This window comes from Lathyrus oleraceus, chromosome 3 (assembly GCF_024323335.1).
Source record: "Lathyrus oleraceus cultivar Zhongwan6 chromosome 3, CAAS_Psat_ZW6_1.0, whole genome shotgun sequence".
Taxonomy (NCBI): Eukaryota; Viridiplantae; Streptophyta; class Magnoliopsida; order Fabales; family Fabaceae; genus Lathyrus; species Lathyrus oleraceus.
This window is the reverse complement of record NC_066581.1, coordinates 298,922,578-298,935,980: the sequence shown is the minus strand read 5'-3', so window position 1 is coordinate 298,935,980 and position 13,403 is coordinate 298,922,578. Positions and strand designations below refer to the sequence as shown.

General features: G+C 42.9%; 1 protein-coding gene across 1 annotated transcript; it reads right to left on the bottom strand.

Annotated features, from left to right (window-relative positions):
* Positions 1-4,373: 4,373 nt before the first annotated feature.
* LOC127127205 (probable polygalacturonase) lies at positions 4,374-4,997 on the bottom strand. Its single transcript, XM_051056335.1, has one exon. The coding sequence runs from the start codon at positions 4,963-4,965 to the stop codon at positions 4,444-4,446; it is 522 nt and encodes a 173-aa protein (XP_050912292.1). The 5' UTR covers positions 4,966-4,997; the 3' UTR covers positions 4,374-4,443.
* Between the last annotated feature and the right edge of the window lie 8,406 nt (positions 4,998-13,403).

Here is a 13,403-nt window from a genome sequence, read left to right as displayed (position 1 = left end):
GGGCGATGTAGTTCCCCTTCATAGGGGGTTGAGACACAAAGGTTGAAGAAAAAAGGGCGCCCGGAGAGACCTCGCACGGTCTCCTGCCTACGTACCTCATCTGGTATGAGAATCAGGGCGACGTAGTTCCCCTACATAGGGATTGCCATATGAACATGGACTTAGAAAGGAGGACACCAGTTGTGTCAAAGGAGAGTGGGCAATGTGTTCACGTCCTAGCAGTAGGTGTCGCAGCTCGCTGAATCGAGTCTTAGGCAGTTACCTCTTTGCAATAGGACGGACTACATGCCACAAGATCGGAGACGCTCGGAAAGGTCTAGAGGTGGGGGAAGCTCTGCCCTAGTGTTGTCATGCAATATGTACTTAAGTGTTTAGGATTTACAAACGGGAATATCTACCTAATGTTAGCATGCAAAGGAATGTGGGAATCCTACCTATGTTATCATACAAAGGGTTCTATCTAATGGGTGCTACCTAATCGGAACAAGAATCGACGAATGGAGCAAGGAGAAGTGTTAGGGATAAAGGTAGATGGCGATGCATGAAGCAATCGACTTACAAGGTTGATGGCGATGCATAAAGCAATCGGCTTACAAGGTTGATGGCGATGCATAAAGCAATCGACTTACAAAAGGGTGGATGAATACGTGCTGGTTCTGTTAGGTTTTGAAAAAATGATTACTCGACGTTGGATCGAGGTTTTGATCTTGTTTTGAAATGGTTATCGAATGTTCATTTTAATTCTTGTATTAACAGATGAATAAAGAATGAAAGAATAAATATTATACATTTCATGGGAGAGGGATACATTTGTTATGAATGGGGGTTGACATGGTAATCAAGCAATATAAATATATGCCTCATACATCATACAAGTAGGCAACAATCAAACAATAAGATATTTAAACAAGTATGTGATCAAATCAAATAATCAAAGAGATGAAATGAATGAGCATTAAACAACGTATGAGTGTAAGTGCGAAGGAACCGGCTCATTGTAAGAAAGCCCAAGAGTAAGCTATGTGAGGTCGATGGCGATGCTTAAAAAGCAATCGACTTACAAGGGTGTAAAAAGTGGGCTCGATATTAAACCGAGAAAAGCATGATTTTTATAGTTTGAAAAAATGGTTTTTGAACTATGCATTTACTAACAAATGAAATTATAATAGACATAAAAAAGATATTAACAAAATACTAAAAGAATAAAAAATGCTAAAAGAAAAATAATATAACTAAGAGAAATAAAAATGCCAAAAAAAGCCACACATGAGTGTTGAACCCACCCCACTCAAGAATATGCACACTGCCCTTCTCCACCAGACCACTCAGGGTTATTTGCTATTGAGATACTACACTAAATATATGAACCGGGCTAAAAAATAAAAAGATTTAAGAACAAGATAAACATTTTTTATGGTTTTTGTATTAAAAACAAATTAAATTAAATAATAAAAGAAAAATTAAAAAAAGGAAAAAAAAGAAAATGATTCATCGCCATCGTCCTCAACCTCATGAACCCCCTCAAGCTCAGAGAAATCTCTCCCTCTCAACGTAGCCGCTTCCGTCTCTCTCAACACTGCGTCTCTCATGACTCAACAGTCGCGTCTCTCTCAATTTCACTCACACCCAAAACCCCTTAATCGCATTTCAGCAAAGTCTCTATCAACAAACACACGAAAATGATAAAAGGAAAAAGGAAGAATTCTCACAAAGTGTCACGGCGGCGATGAAAGGCGTGAAGAAGTTGGCCTCCCAATCCAGGTATTCGATTTTGGGACTTTAGGGTTTCGGTTGAGATTTTCGCCTCCAAGTTTTTTCTGTGAACAGTGGCCGCTTTTCAAAATCGCCCCCTCTCTCTTACTGATTTCTCTCCTTTTATAATCCCATTGCTAGGGTTTGGATGAGATCAAAAGAGTATGGAATTGGAAGTGCTTTCTTTTTTGTGCTGCTCTGTTGTCTATCCCATTTTGGTGTTTGCTCTGAAAAAGGTAACATGTACCTTGTACTTCTTCTGTGAAAAATGTTTCATTTTTGTTGCTTGTGAATTCTTACCATCTTACCGAGTTGTAGTGATTTTACTGCAGTGAATTAACTACCTTTTTACTGCAGTGAAAATGGAGGACTTGGTTTGATTTCAACATCTGAAGGATGGTTTGTGATTTTTCCTTGAATTTTAGTAGTTTCATGGTGAGTTGGTTTGATGCAAGATACTATCCATGATGATGAACTGTACTCATGTCAAACACTTCCCTGCTGCTGATTATTGCTATTTTGTAAGTTTGCTGTAATAGCCTGAACTTGGTGTTGGATGCAGGATGAACCATGATGAACAACATGACTGCTTTGATTTGCTCCTGCTGTGATGTCTTCAGTAGTTTGGACTTGATGCAAGCATGTAGTGTTATTGTCTTGGATTGATGCAAGAGTGTTTGGACATTTTGGACCAAGGTAGGTTGTGGTTGGACTAGGCAATGCTGTGATTTGCAGGTTCAGTTGGTGCAGCACAACACATAAAATGGCATTGTTGTAGTACAAGTCATGATTGGAGCCATGTTGAGGTACATCTCATGAAGGGGTATGCATTTGATCTCTTGTTTTCAACTCCTTGGTCTTTATATCCACCAGCATCAACTCCAAACCTTCCAAGCTGACCAAGAAGAGCAATGATAGCAACCGCAGCATTCTCCACCACACAAGAGTCCAGTACATGAAGCAGCTGAGGAACAAGTTTTGTGTTGGTCCATTGCCAGCCCATTTTGCTTGCAACAAGCTCCAACAATGAGAGAATATCACTAAGTTGGCATAAGGTAACATCAATATGAACATCTGGTTGAGTACGACAAACCACATGGTTTTTTTCAAACAGCACGACGCATCACAATTTATGCTATTGGTACATGGAACCACATCCTGACTAGACCACTGTCCATTATTATGATTGTCTAAAAGGGATCTGAAACTTGAAGAATCAAACTGTCCTTGCTGAAATAGATGCTTCTTGATCTTTTCTAAGAGCAAGAATGTAACAACATCAATGGACTCGGCACCTTCCGAGAAAGGGCATTTATTGTTAGTACATAAATCAATACGCAGCTGATTTATTGATGGAAGACAAGAAGCAGGAGTGACAGATATGCTCCCTCCCTCAAGAAACATAACTAGAGATTTCAAGACAGTCACCGTCAAGCCAAAACTGCACGAGTCAAAATACTTCTTTCCGCCCAGGTTAGCAAAAATGTGAAGAATAGTTAGCGCCATAAAAGAACCATATCTGCACAATCTAAGAATATTATATGATGCCTCATAAAGAAATCCAATATAATCGGTTGCAGCACATATTGATGCTAGTATAATACCCGCCGCTACCAACTGCTCATCCGTAGCTTCTTTAGAACATGATGTGTCTACGCCATCCAGAAAACTATCATTTATGAAATCAATATCAGATGAGGTCTCAGTAGGTACTATGTCTTTTAATATAACTCTTCCTTTTATAAGAAAATCTTCAATGAAGTGGAGCAGCTCCAGCAACAAATTTTTTCTAACAAAATGATCCTTGTGCCTGCTATTTTGGCTATGATTTGCATGAATCTACAGGATGATGACAGGGTTATGGCTGCTGCAGGACCACGATTGTAGGATGTGTTGACAGGATATTGTAACAGCAGGTATGACTCTGTGTAGCATAATTGACATTGTTATGACTCAAATGGGATATAACTACATGACTTGCATTATCTGTTGACTGCTCCTGCTACAGACTGTAGGTTCATTACTTGCAAGGGAGCATGGCTGGCTACTGATGTTGGTTGGGACAGGTATGGTTGATGCGGTGACAACAGCTGCTTGGACAGATGACGAAACTGAGGCATTGGCCAACCAGCCAAAGCATTAGCATTAGTAGTTGCTGCGGCAAGTGGAAAGGGACCATGAGCTCCCACTCCAAGGGAAGTATAAGCAGCAGGCTTTGCAACAGCAGAAACTGGAAGATTGACAGGTGTTGGTGCCAGAGGACCATTGGAAGGTGAACATGAGTGATCGATAAATAAAGTTTTTATATCTGGGTTTGGCCTTGGGTTTTTTGCAAAGCTGGTGCTGCCGGTTCAAACTTTGATTGATTAATGTCCGCAATCTTGACGACTTCAATGCAGGAAAGATAAGCTTATCACGGAACAGAGGATTTGCCTCCATGAGCTTTTTTAGCTCTAACAGCATAATCCCTCGAGCAGTTTTGGTATCACCATACTTGGACAGCTGCTCATTCTCCTAATATCTCAATAGCCTTTGCCTTGTCTTACCTATCAAGTGCTTCCAGATATTTCTGCTTCCTGATTTCAAAGAATATTTTCATGGAGTATCTATTATCGTCCACTTTGGTAAACCCTGATAAATACTTCTCAACTTCATCCCATTCACCGGCCTGCACTTTTTCCTCAAAGTATTTCATATTGAAATAAAACCCGGATTCTTTCTCAAGCCTGTGACAAAAACATCGGTGAGGTTAGTTCCGAATATGAGGCTTGTGAATCTTCCTGCTGGTGCATCTCTTCCTCTACCGTATGATGGTAATGGTTCAATCACAGGCCACTCAGTTATATCCTGAGAAGCAAGAAGAACAGCATCTTTATCCAAATAGAGAGTAAAGTGACTAGTAAGACTAAAACTACCAGTGAGCCATTTTCCGGCAGGAACAAAGAGCTGAGAACCACCTTCGGAACCATACTGACTCAGATTACTAATTGCAGACTGAAAAGCCTTTGTGCTCGATGTAACTCCGTCTCCAACACCGCCGAAATCCGTCGAAGAAGCACTGTGTGCTCTACAATTTATACCATTGTACTCAAATGAAGCAGTCACAATTTTAGCTTTTTTACTCTCAGCTAGACACAGAAGTGTCACCACAAAGAGAGCAAAGACTAGTTTAATCACTTGTAGCCTCATGTGAGTTTTCCATAAGAGCTTCATCGTAAGAGAAAGAAGTTTGGAACTTGATTTTGGTATATTATTTGGCTTGACCCTTCAACTCTATGCTTTTTTTTTTCACTGAACTGTTTTTTGAATGTGTTATTTCAATGCAGATTTTTTAGGTTGGGCTGAAGCAGTTAGATGCTAGCATGGCTTTGGTTTGCTGCAACAGGTTTTGGTATCTTAATGTGGTACCAAACAATGAACATGACTGCCAGTTAACTTGGGCTTATTTGTGTTTTTGCAGACTGATATGAATGATATGCAACCTTGCTAATCCATGGCCATTTCCCGATCAGTTTGTGGCAGCAGATGTGTTGTAGCAGGCTAGCGTGATGACGATGGTATGGTGCTGTTGCAAAGCAGGAAGTGACATGATTGTGGCAGCAGCATTGGCTAGACCATCTGCAACCATGGATTTGTTGCACATGTATAAGGTTTTTGTTGCATCCAAAGGGCATGAGCAAAGGATAATGGTTGAACTGTTAGGGGCTCCTTGGTCCATGGTTAGGGGCAGGCCAATGGCGAATGGTTAATGGTTCAAAAGCTACAAAGTCAAGGTGCACCACATGTGTTACTTGTGATGGAAGCTACCAAGAACGAACATAAATAAACATGAGGGTTGGATGACACATTGAAGAAAAAGGCCAGGCCAAGTTGGGTGGGCAAGAGCAAGTGAGGGTTGACTTTGGTCAAAGTTGACCAAAAAGTCAACCGTTGACCAAAGTCAACAATTGGTCAAAAATGCATTTTTTGTATTTTCTTTGTAAATGGAAAATGAATTATTGGTTAGGGTGAAATTTAGGGTTTAAAGAATTTGGGTTGACTTTGGTCAACTGTTGACCAAAGTCAACAGTTGGTCAAAAATGCCAAATTTTGTATTTTCTTATATGGAATCACATGTAATGGTTTAAAATGGATGAAATGGATTGGAATGGTTTGAAAAAAATGATTGGAGATTGTTTTCACAATTGGCTTGAATGTTTGACTCTTGAGAAGAAAATAACTTGACTGATAATATGTATGAACAAAACCATGAAATAAGACCATAAGGTTATAACATCCATGAACCAATAACATGACTGGCAAGTGGTTAGAAACACAAGAAACTTGGTTGTTCAGATGACCCAGACCATAGAGGTATCCACAATCACAACACCATGACTTTGGATCAAAATCAATCCTCATGTAAAACCAAAGTTAGGTTAGGCCAAGCATGCCAAACAAACATAAAAAAATCAGGATCAAAATCGGGGTATGACAGCTGCCCCTATTTAAGCGTCTTCAACTAGAGAAAATGAAGCAGGACGTTCTTCATATGATCATAGTGGGAGATGATTAAATACTAAGAAGACCCGGATTTTGATCCTGAATCCCCACGAAATAGTTAACAATGTCTGTCAGAATCGGCAAAGAAGCAATCTCGAAAGAAGAGTCCGTCTGGTATGGTGAAAATCGTCCTGAGTACCGAAACAGAAAGTTGACCTGGATACCAAAATAAATGGTAACACAGGAATACCCATGGCCTGAATGCCACACATTAGTCTGAACACTAAGCATTGGAATATGAGAGTATCAATGTTGGTCTGATCACCAGAAATCTGGTCTGAACACCATTTCGATCTGGAAATCGGAAAAACTGGCCTGAATGCCACTTCGGTCTGGATACCGGGAAAACTGGGAAAACTGGCCTGAATGCCACTTCGGTCTGGATACCGGGAATCTGGTCTGAACACCACTTCGGTCTGGATACCGGGAACTGGCCTGAATACCACCTCGGTCTGAATACCGGAAAACTGGTCTGAATACCATAAGTTCTTCGTCCTGATTGTTGAGAACTTCTTCGATCTGGAAATCGGGAAAGACTGGCTTGAATGCCACTTCGGTCTGGATACCGGGAAAACTGGCCTGAATGCCACTTCGGTCTGGATACCGAAAACTTCTTCGATTTGAAAATCGGGAAAGACTGGCCTGAATGCCACTTCGGTCTGGATACCGGGAATCTGGTCTGAACACCATAAGTTCTTCGTCCTGATTGTTGAGAACTTCTTCGATCTGGAAATCGGGAAAGACTGGCTTGAATGCCACTTCGGTCTGGATACCGGGAAAACTGGCCTGAATGCCACTTCGGTCTGGATACCGAAAACTTCTTCGATCTGAAAATCGGGAAAGACTGGCCTGAATGCCACTTCGGTCTGGATACCGGGAAAACTGGCCTGAATGCCACTTCGGTCTGGATACCGGGAAAACTGGCCTGAATGCCACTTCGGTCTGGATACCGGGAATCTGGTCTGAACACCACTTCGGTCTGGATACCGCCTCGGTCTGAACACCGGAAATTGGCCTGAATGCCACAAGTTCTTCGTCCTGATTGTTGAGAACTTCTTCGATCTGGAAATCGGAAACTGGCTTGAATGCCACTTTGGTCTGGATACCGGGAACTGGCCTGAATGCCACAAGTTTTTCGTCCTGATGGTTGAGAACTTCTTCGATCTGGAAATCGGAAACTGGCCTGAATGCCACTTCGGTCTGGATACCGGGAAAACTTCATGTCTATCAGCATCGGCGAAGATAACAAAACAGTGATACGTGAGCCGGCACGCGTGCCAAAGATGCAAGTTGGGGATAACAATCGAAAGATTGACCAAAGAGTGCATGAGATATATTATCTATAGCCGTCAAAACGTAGATAATACACTCGCATGGAAGATTATCCATAACCGGGTTGTAGGTTGTTAAATGGATAAACGACCGAAAAGAAAGGCAACGGGGTACCAGACTAGGTATGCAAAAGATGACCAATCAAAAGAGGATAAAGTTGCTTACTCGGAGCAAGTATCCAAGAAGAAGGGGAAGACCCAATGGGGACAATACTGCTTGATCAAGGCAAGTATCCAAAGGGGACAAGACTATCAATACCACAAAGAGGGGATTACATCTACCGGTTTGTAGGCAGAAAACCACAGAAAAGTAACCAGTCCTCGACCAGGATGAGCACAAAGGGTTAACTCTGCTAGGGGATGAAAGTGGGATTTTACAACTACCAGTTAGTAGGTAGAAAACCACAAAGATAGGACTTGCAACTACCGGTTCGTTGGTAGAAGCCACAAACAGTCTGCTGAGAGACCGAGCGAGAAAAAAGGATTTACAACTACCGGGTAGTAGGTAGAAGACCGCAAAATTCGCCAACAATCAGAATGAACCACAACGGTTACCTCTGCTAGGGGATGAAAGTGGGATTTTACAACTACCAGTTAGTAGGTAGAAAACCACAAAGATAGGACTTACAACTACCGGTTCGTTGGTAGAAGCCACAAATTCTGCCGAGGATAAGATGAATGAGTGCCGGTTAATGAGCTACTATTCATTTATGCCCCAGGGAAGCACGGGAGACAGCCAACAGGAAGCCAATTTAGGATCGATCCAAAAAGGCAGACTGAAACAGGACTCATCCTAATGAGGACAGAACTCAATAGGGAAAACCCATCCCGTTAGGGAGGGAACGGAAACAACCGTCATCCACGAGGATATAACTCAGTGGGGAGCGCAGAAGGAAATGGTAGACACTTTCTGCTTAAGGGGTAGACTCTACATGGAGAGATCAGACACACCCAATTCTGCTAAGGGAATGGACCCAAGCTTTGCAAGATGCTGCCAACTTCGAGGAGTAACACTGCTGGGGGATACCCACTCAACTAAGGAGTCATTTGTCGGGAAAACACCAACTTTTCAACCATGCTGATGAACCCAATTCTGAAGCCGATCCAATGGCGCGATGCTAAACTCTTTCCAACAACCCAATCTCGGTTGGTCACCACGGCCTAGGGCTAATGGACATGTTTGCAATGTTGATGCATGAGTTTTTTTGTTTTACACAATGCCCCATGATCATGGAAATGCTATGCACTAATGATGCAATATGCTATGCTTATCTAAATGATGAATGCATAAACACACGTCTCCTCCAGAGACAACACCGGGGAACTCCAGGAACTGTGCTGAGGATCTTATAATCACGTCAACTTCCACCCTGCTGGGGAAAGATAAACCTTGCTGAGGATGCACTCCATCGAACCCGAACTGCTTGGAGATTACCCTGCTAGGGGAGGCAACCCATTCTTATCTCTACTGGGGATGATTTTCTCCGAACCCGATCTGCTTGGGGACCTCGCTGAGGGAAAACCATCAACACAAACCCTACTGGGAAGGCAGTAACCTTCAGGCTCGCTGAGGAGACACTGATCTCAAATCTGTTAGGGAGGATCTACTGGAGAGATCTGTATCAACAAATAGCAGGAGACAACCATCAACAGATACACGGCAACAGCTGCATCATGAGTATCTGAATGCTATGATTATGCATGTATGCATGATACCTAAAAATGTATGATGAATGCTGACCAACAGACGTGCTCAACACACAGGTCCGGGAATCAACCATCCGGTACCACTCTTCCGGAGGGAAAACCAAAGTCACCAGAGAGCCAAGAAAATCCACTGGAGACTGGGATATCAGGGAGCAACACCATCCTGCTGGGGAGGAAGGCCACCAGAGGTTTCCGGAGGGATCGTCAGTCATAACCGGAGAAAAGAGTTCAACATACTGGCGGACGCGCCACAACAACTCGTGCTGGAAATCAGAGATACTCAGAAGCAACCAGATCTCTGATGAAGATAGATAGGCCTTAATAAAGCTCCTCATGCTAACAACTCCGCTGGGGATCTATCTGAGGACATGATGGAGTATTGGATGTCAATCCACCAAATACTGAATCTTCCAAGAATAGCACCCATGCTGGGGGAGGGAGGAAGACTGCTCTGCTGGAGAGAGGAAAGTTGAAGTCTTCAATAAATGCTCTGCCTAGGACTGCCCCACAAAAAGCGTCCAAACAGCAAACTTGCTAGGGATGCCCCACAATAGGGCTCAAACAGCACTCTACTGGGGATGCCCCACTATAGGTGCTAATAGGGACTTGGAAGAAAAAAAACTGCACTGCCGGGGACATGAAGATGAACAACTTCAACCAACACTGCACTGAGCAACCTTGCTGAGGAGAAACCAAAAGAGGTTCGACAGGAGAAAGATACAGTTATGCTCGAGATACGAACAAATGTCTTACCTGTTGGTAATCATACCACCCTCAGGAGAGCACTGCGGATCTCCTAAGTATCCTTCCATCATCGTGAATGTTCACTTTGTTTAAGAACAATTTTTTTTTTGTGAAAAATTTGTTTATTTTGAAAACAATGATACTTTATCACTTAAAACATGCAAAACATCTGTTGAGTTAAAACAAATAAGAGTGCAAATAATTGGATAAAAGCTCAAATTGATGTGATGGAATGGTAGTCTGCAAAGGGCGAGACTCCATAGATCTGTACAAGTTTGAAATCGGTGATATATATTGGAGAGGGCTACATTGAACATAATGACCCTTACTCTACCATTCTGAATTTCGATGTATTCAGAGCTTCAGTCGACGACGCATCGAGGATTCCTGACGGATGACAGATATAGAACACAGTCTTGTCAAGATGCAGTTACTTGCCAAATCCCTAATTTTTGCCTAGATTGCCCCAGTGTGAGGTGCTCAATCTAGCGGGATGCGAATTCTTTTTTTTTTCAATGTCTCTAACTTTTGCCTGGATCGCCCTTTCGGGTTTTCAATCCACCGAGACGCTCCTTTTTGCCTAAGTTGCCCTTTGGGGTGTTCGACTTAGCGAGCTTTTTGTTCTTTTTTTGTTTTTTTGCGAAGTATTTCTTGACTGCATCGGGAATTCACAGGACGAGTGAACTTCTTCATCCATTGCTATAAGTCTCAGAGCACCGCCTGAAAAGACTCTCTTGACAACCTATGGGCGTTCATAGCTTAGGGTTCACTTGCCCCTGGAATCGGGTACGAAAGACAAGACTTTCTTGAGCACAGGGTCCCTCGGAACACACGAGGCTTGACCTTCTTATAGCGTGCTTTCGTCACTCTCCGTTGATATAACTGACCATGACACATGGCAGTTAATCTCTTCTTTTCGATTGAATTCAGCATCAGTCAACTTGGGACTTTGAGGGTGCTATTTTTTCTTTTGTTTCTTTCTTTCTTTCTTTTGATTCTGATTTCTTTTGATTTTGCACCCTCTTCTTTCTTTGTATTTTCTTTTTTTTTTTTTTTTTATGTGCCCCAGTTGGCTGTTCTGCTGATTCTCGAGATGCAGCTGAGTGATCTTCTTTTCCTGCTCAAGAAGCCGGAAAATCTCGTCAGGAATCCTTTCAACATCATCTTCTTCCGCTTCAAATACAGGGAATTCAAAATTGGGAGATAACGTCCGATCATTAGGTTCAATGGGTTTAAGAAACAACCTGCATAATGATTTAGAGATGAAAAGCTTTTTGAAAAACAAACAAGACAATCGTTATGCAGATGAAAAGATTGCTTTTATTCTTGTTTTTAAGGTTTTTTGTGATCACCAATTTCATGCGAAAAGCGAAAAGGGAAAACAAATGGAAAAACAAATGTTTTAACATGAATTTATTTGAATGAAAATATCATTGCACAAAATGTTGCCAACAATGTCATCACTTCTCCTTTTGGCATGGGAGAAGGGTTTTTTAAACAAAGTGATTATTACTCTGACTTATGAACGACTGTAGGAACGCCCACAGTGACCCAATTGCGATAGATCCTACCAGGGATGACAAATGTCAGAATCCTTTGCATCAGCAGCTTCTGCTTTTGAACAACCCTCTTTGTTGAAGATCTTAGAAGAAAAGCCACCGCCGGCCCGGGGCTTGTTGTCTTCAAGCTTGATTAACACTGGGACCTAAGTCCTCGAAGCTCAGAATCCCTGATCTGACAAGGTCCTGCACCTTATTCTTAAACTGAAAGCAGCTTTCCACGTCATGACCAGGAGCACCCGAATGATACACACAATGCTGATCGGGCCTATACCACCACCGAGGGTTGACAGGCATAGCCGGCGGGTCTCTGGGAGTAATCAAGTTCCGCTCTATCAAAGAGGGATACAACTCTGTGTATGACATAGGGATCGGATCAAAAATGATCTTCTTCCTCTCATTACTCGTACTAGCTTGATTATCATTGTGAGGCTGGTAAGCCTGCTGTTGAGGACGATGTTGCTGATGCTGATATTGCTGAGTGGGTCTTCTCTGTTGCTGTTGAGTTGCTGGAATAGTCACAGCAGCGGCCTGACGAAACTGTCCTCTGTTCACACTCCTCCGACGGTGCACAACATTTGTTTCACTTTCTCCCCTTCTGGGTGCCCCAGAGGATGGCTTTTTAGAACTTGAAGGATTTGAAGAGCCAGGATGGCGAACCGGAGCCAGGGTTGCTCTGACATTAACAGTCTCTGTAGCAAGGGGCTGTCCACTGATTATAATACCCCTCAAATCTTCACCCACGGCATAGTTGTTGACGGGAATAGTGACAGCAGTAATTTGATAATTGACAGGGACCCTCTCTGGTGAAGCACGACTGGGCGGCAGAATCACAGCTTCCTGTCTCTGGGCTAAGGCACGCAGCTCCTCTTGCCCCTGAACAACTCCTTGCATCATGGTCATGAACTGGGCCATGTTCTGCCCTCATCTCAGCCAACTCAGCTTGGACTTGATCCATACTCCTCTGATGATTCAATCTGGTTGCGGTGCGGACGATGATCAACAATCCAGTCTCAGTCAAAACCCAGAGTGAGAAGTCTCTCCCAAGCATGTCTGCAATGCAAGGATGATATGTGCATGATATGCATATGATGCGGATGCTATTTTATCATGAATGATCCTGAAAAGGATATGCACATGCGAGTTAACTTTTTTCATGCATTATTATTTTTTTGGAAAATAAACATGCTATGATGCAAATGATGGAGCCAAGACTGGCAGGCTGTGCATCTCGGCACACAGGATCCGAAGCTTCGGCTTGAACTCTGATCACAACCATCTGAAACCCAAAGTCAATCTGATCAACTGGCATCTGAACCCATGTCTGGAGAACTGAGTCACCATCTGAGTGAGCACCCACAGATTCAGCCCAGGGATCCGAAATAAACGGAACCCGCTGATAAACCACGGACAGAATTCCGGCGTCCCAGAAATAAACGTCCATAAATTTGGCTGAACCAAAGTCACCATCACAGCACCACTGGCAGAAACCGTATCTGTAGAGATCAAACCCTCCCCTCACAGGTAGGTTCTAAGAACAGAAGTTTGTCAGCTTCAGCCCTTCAGTCGAGAATAAAACGTTTACCCCTGAAGGTTTGGCATTATTACGGGATAAAAGACCTCTGCTGACTCCCCTCAACAGGATATCCTAAAGCAAGTTCCCAGTCTCGGGGTCCTCGGATTGATCAGCGAGAATGCGCCCACCAGAGCTAACATAATCACGTCTCGGAGGAGAGGCCTCGACTGAGTCCTCGGAAAATGGTCACCA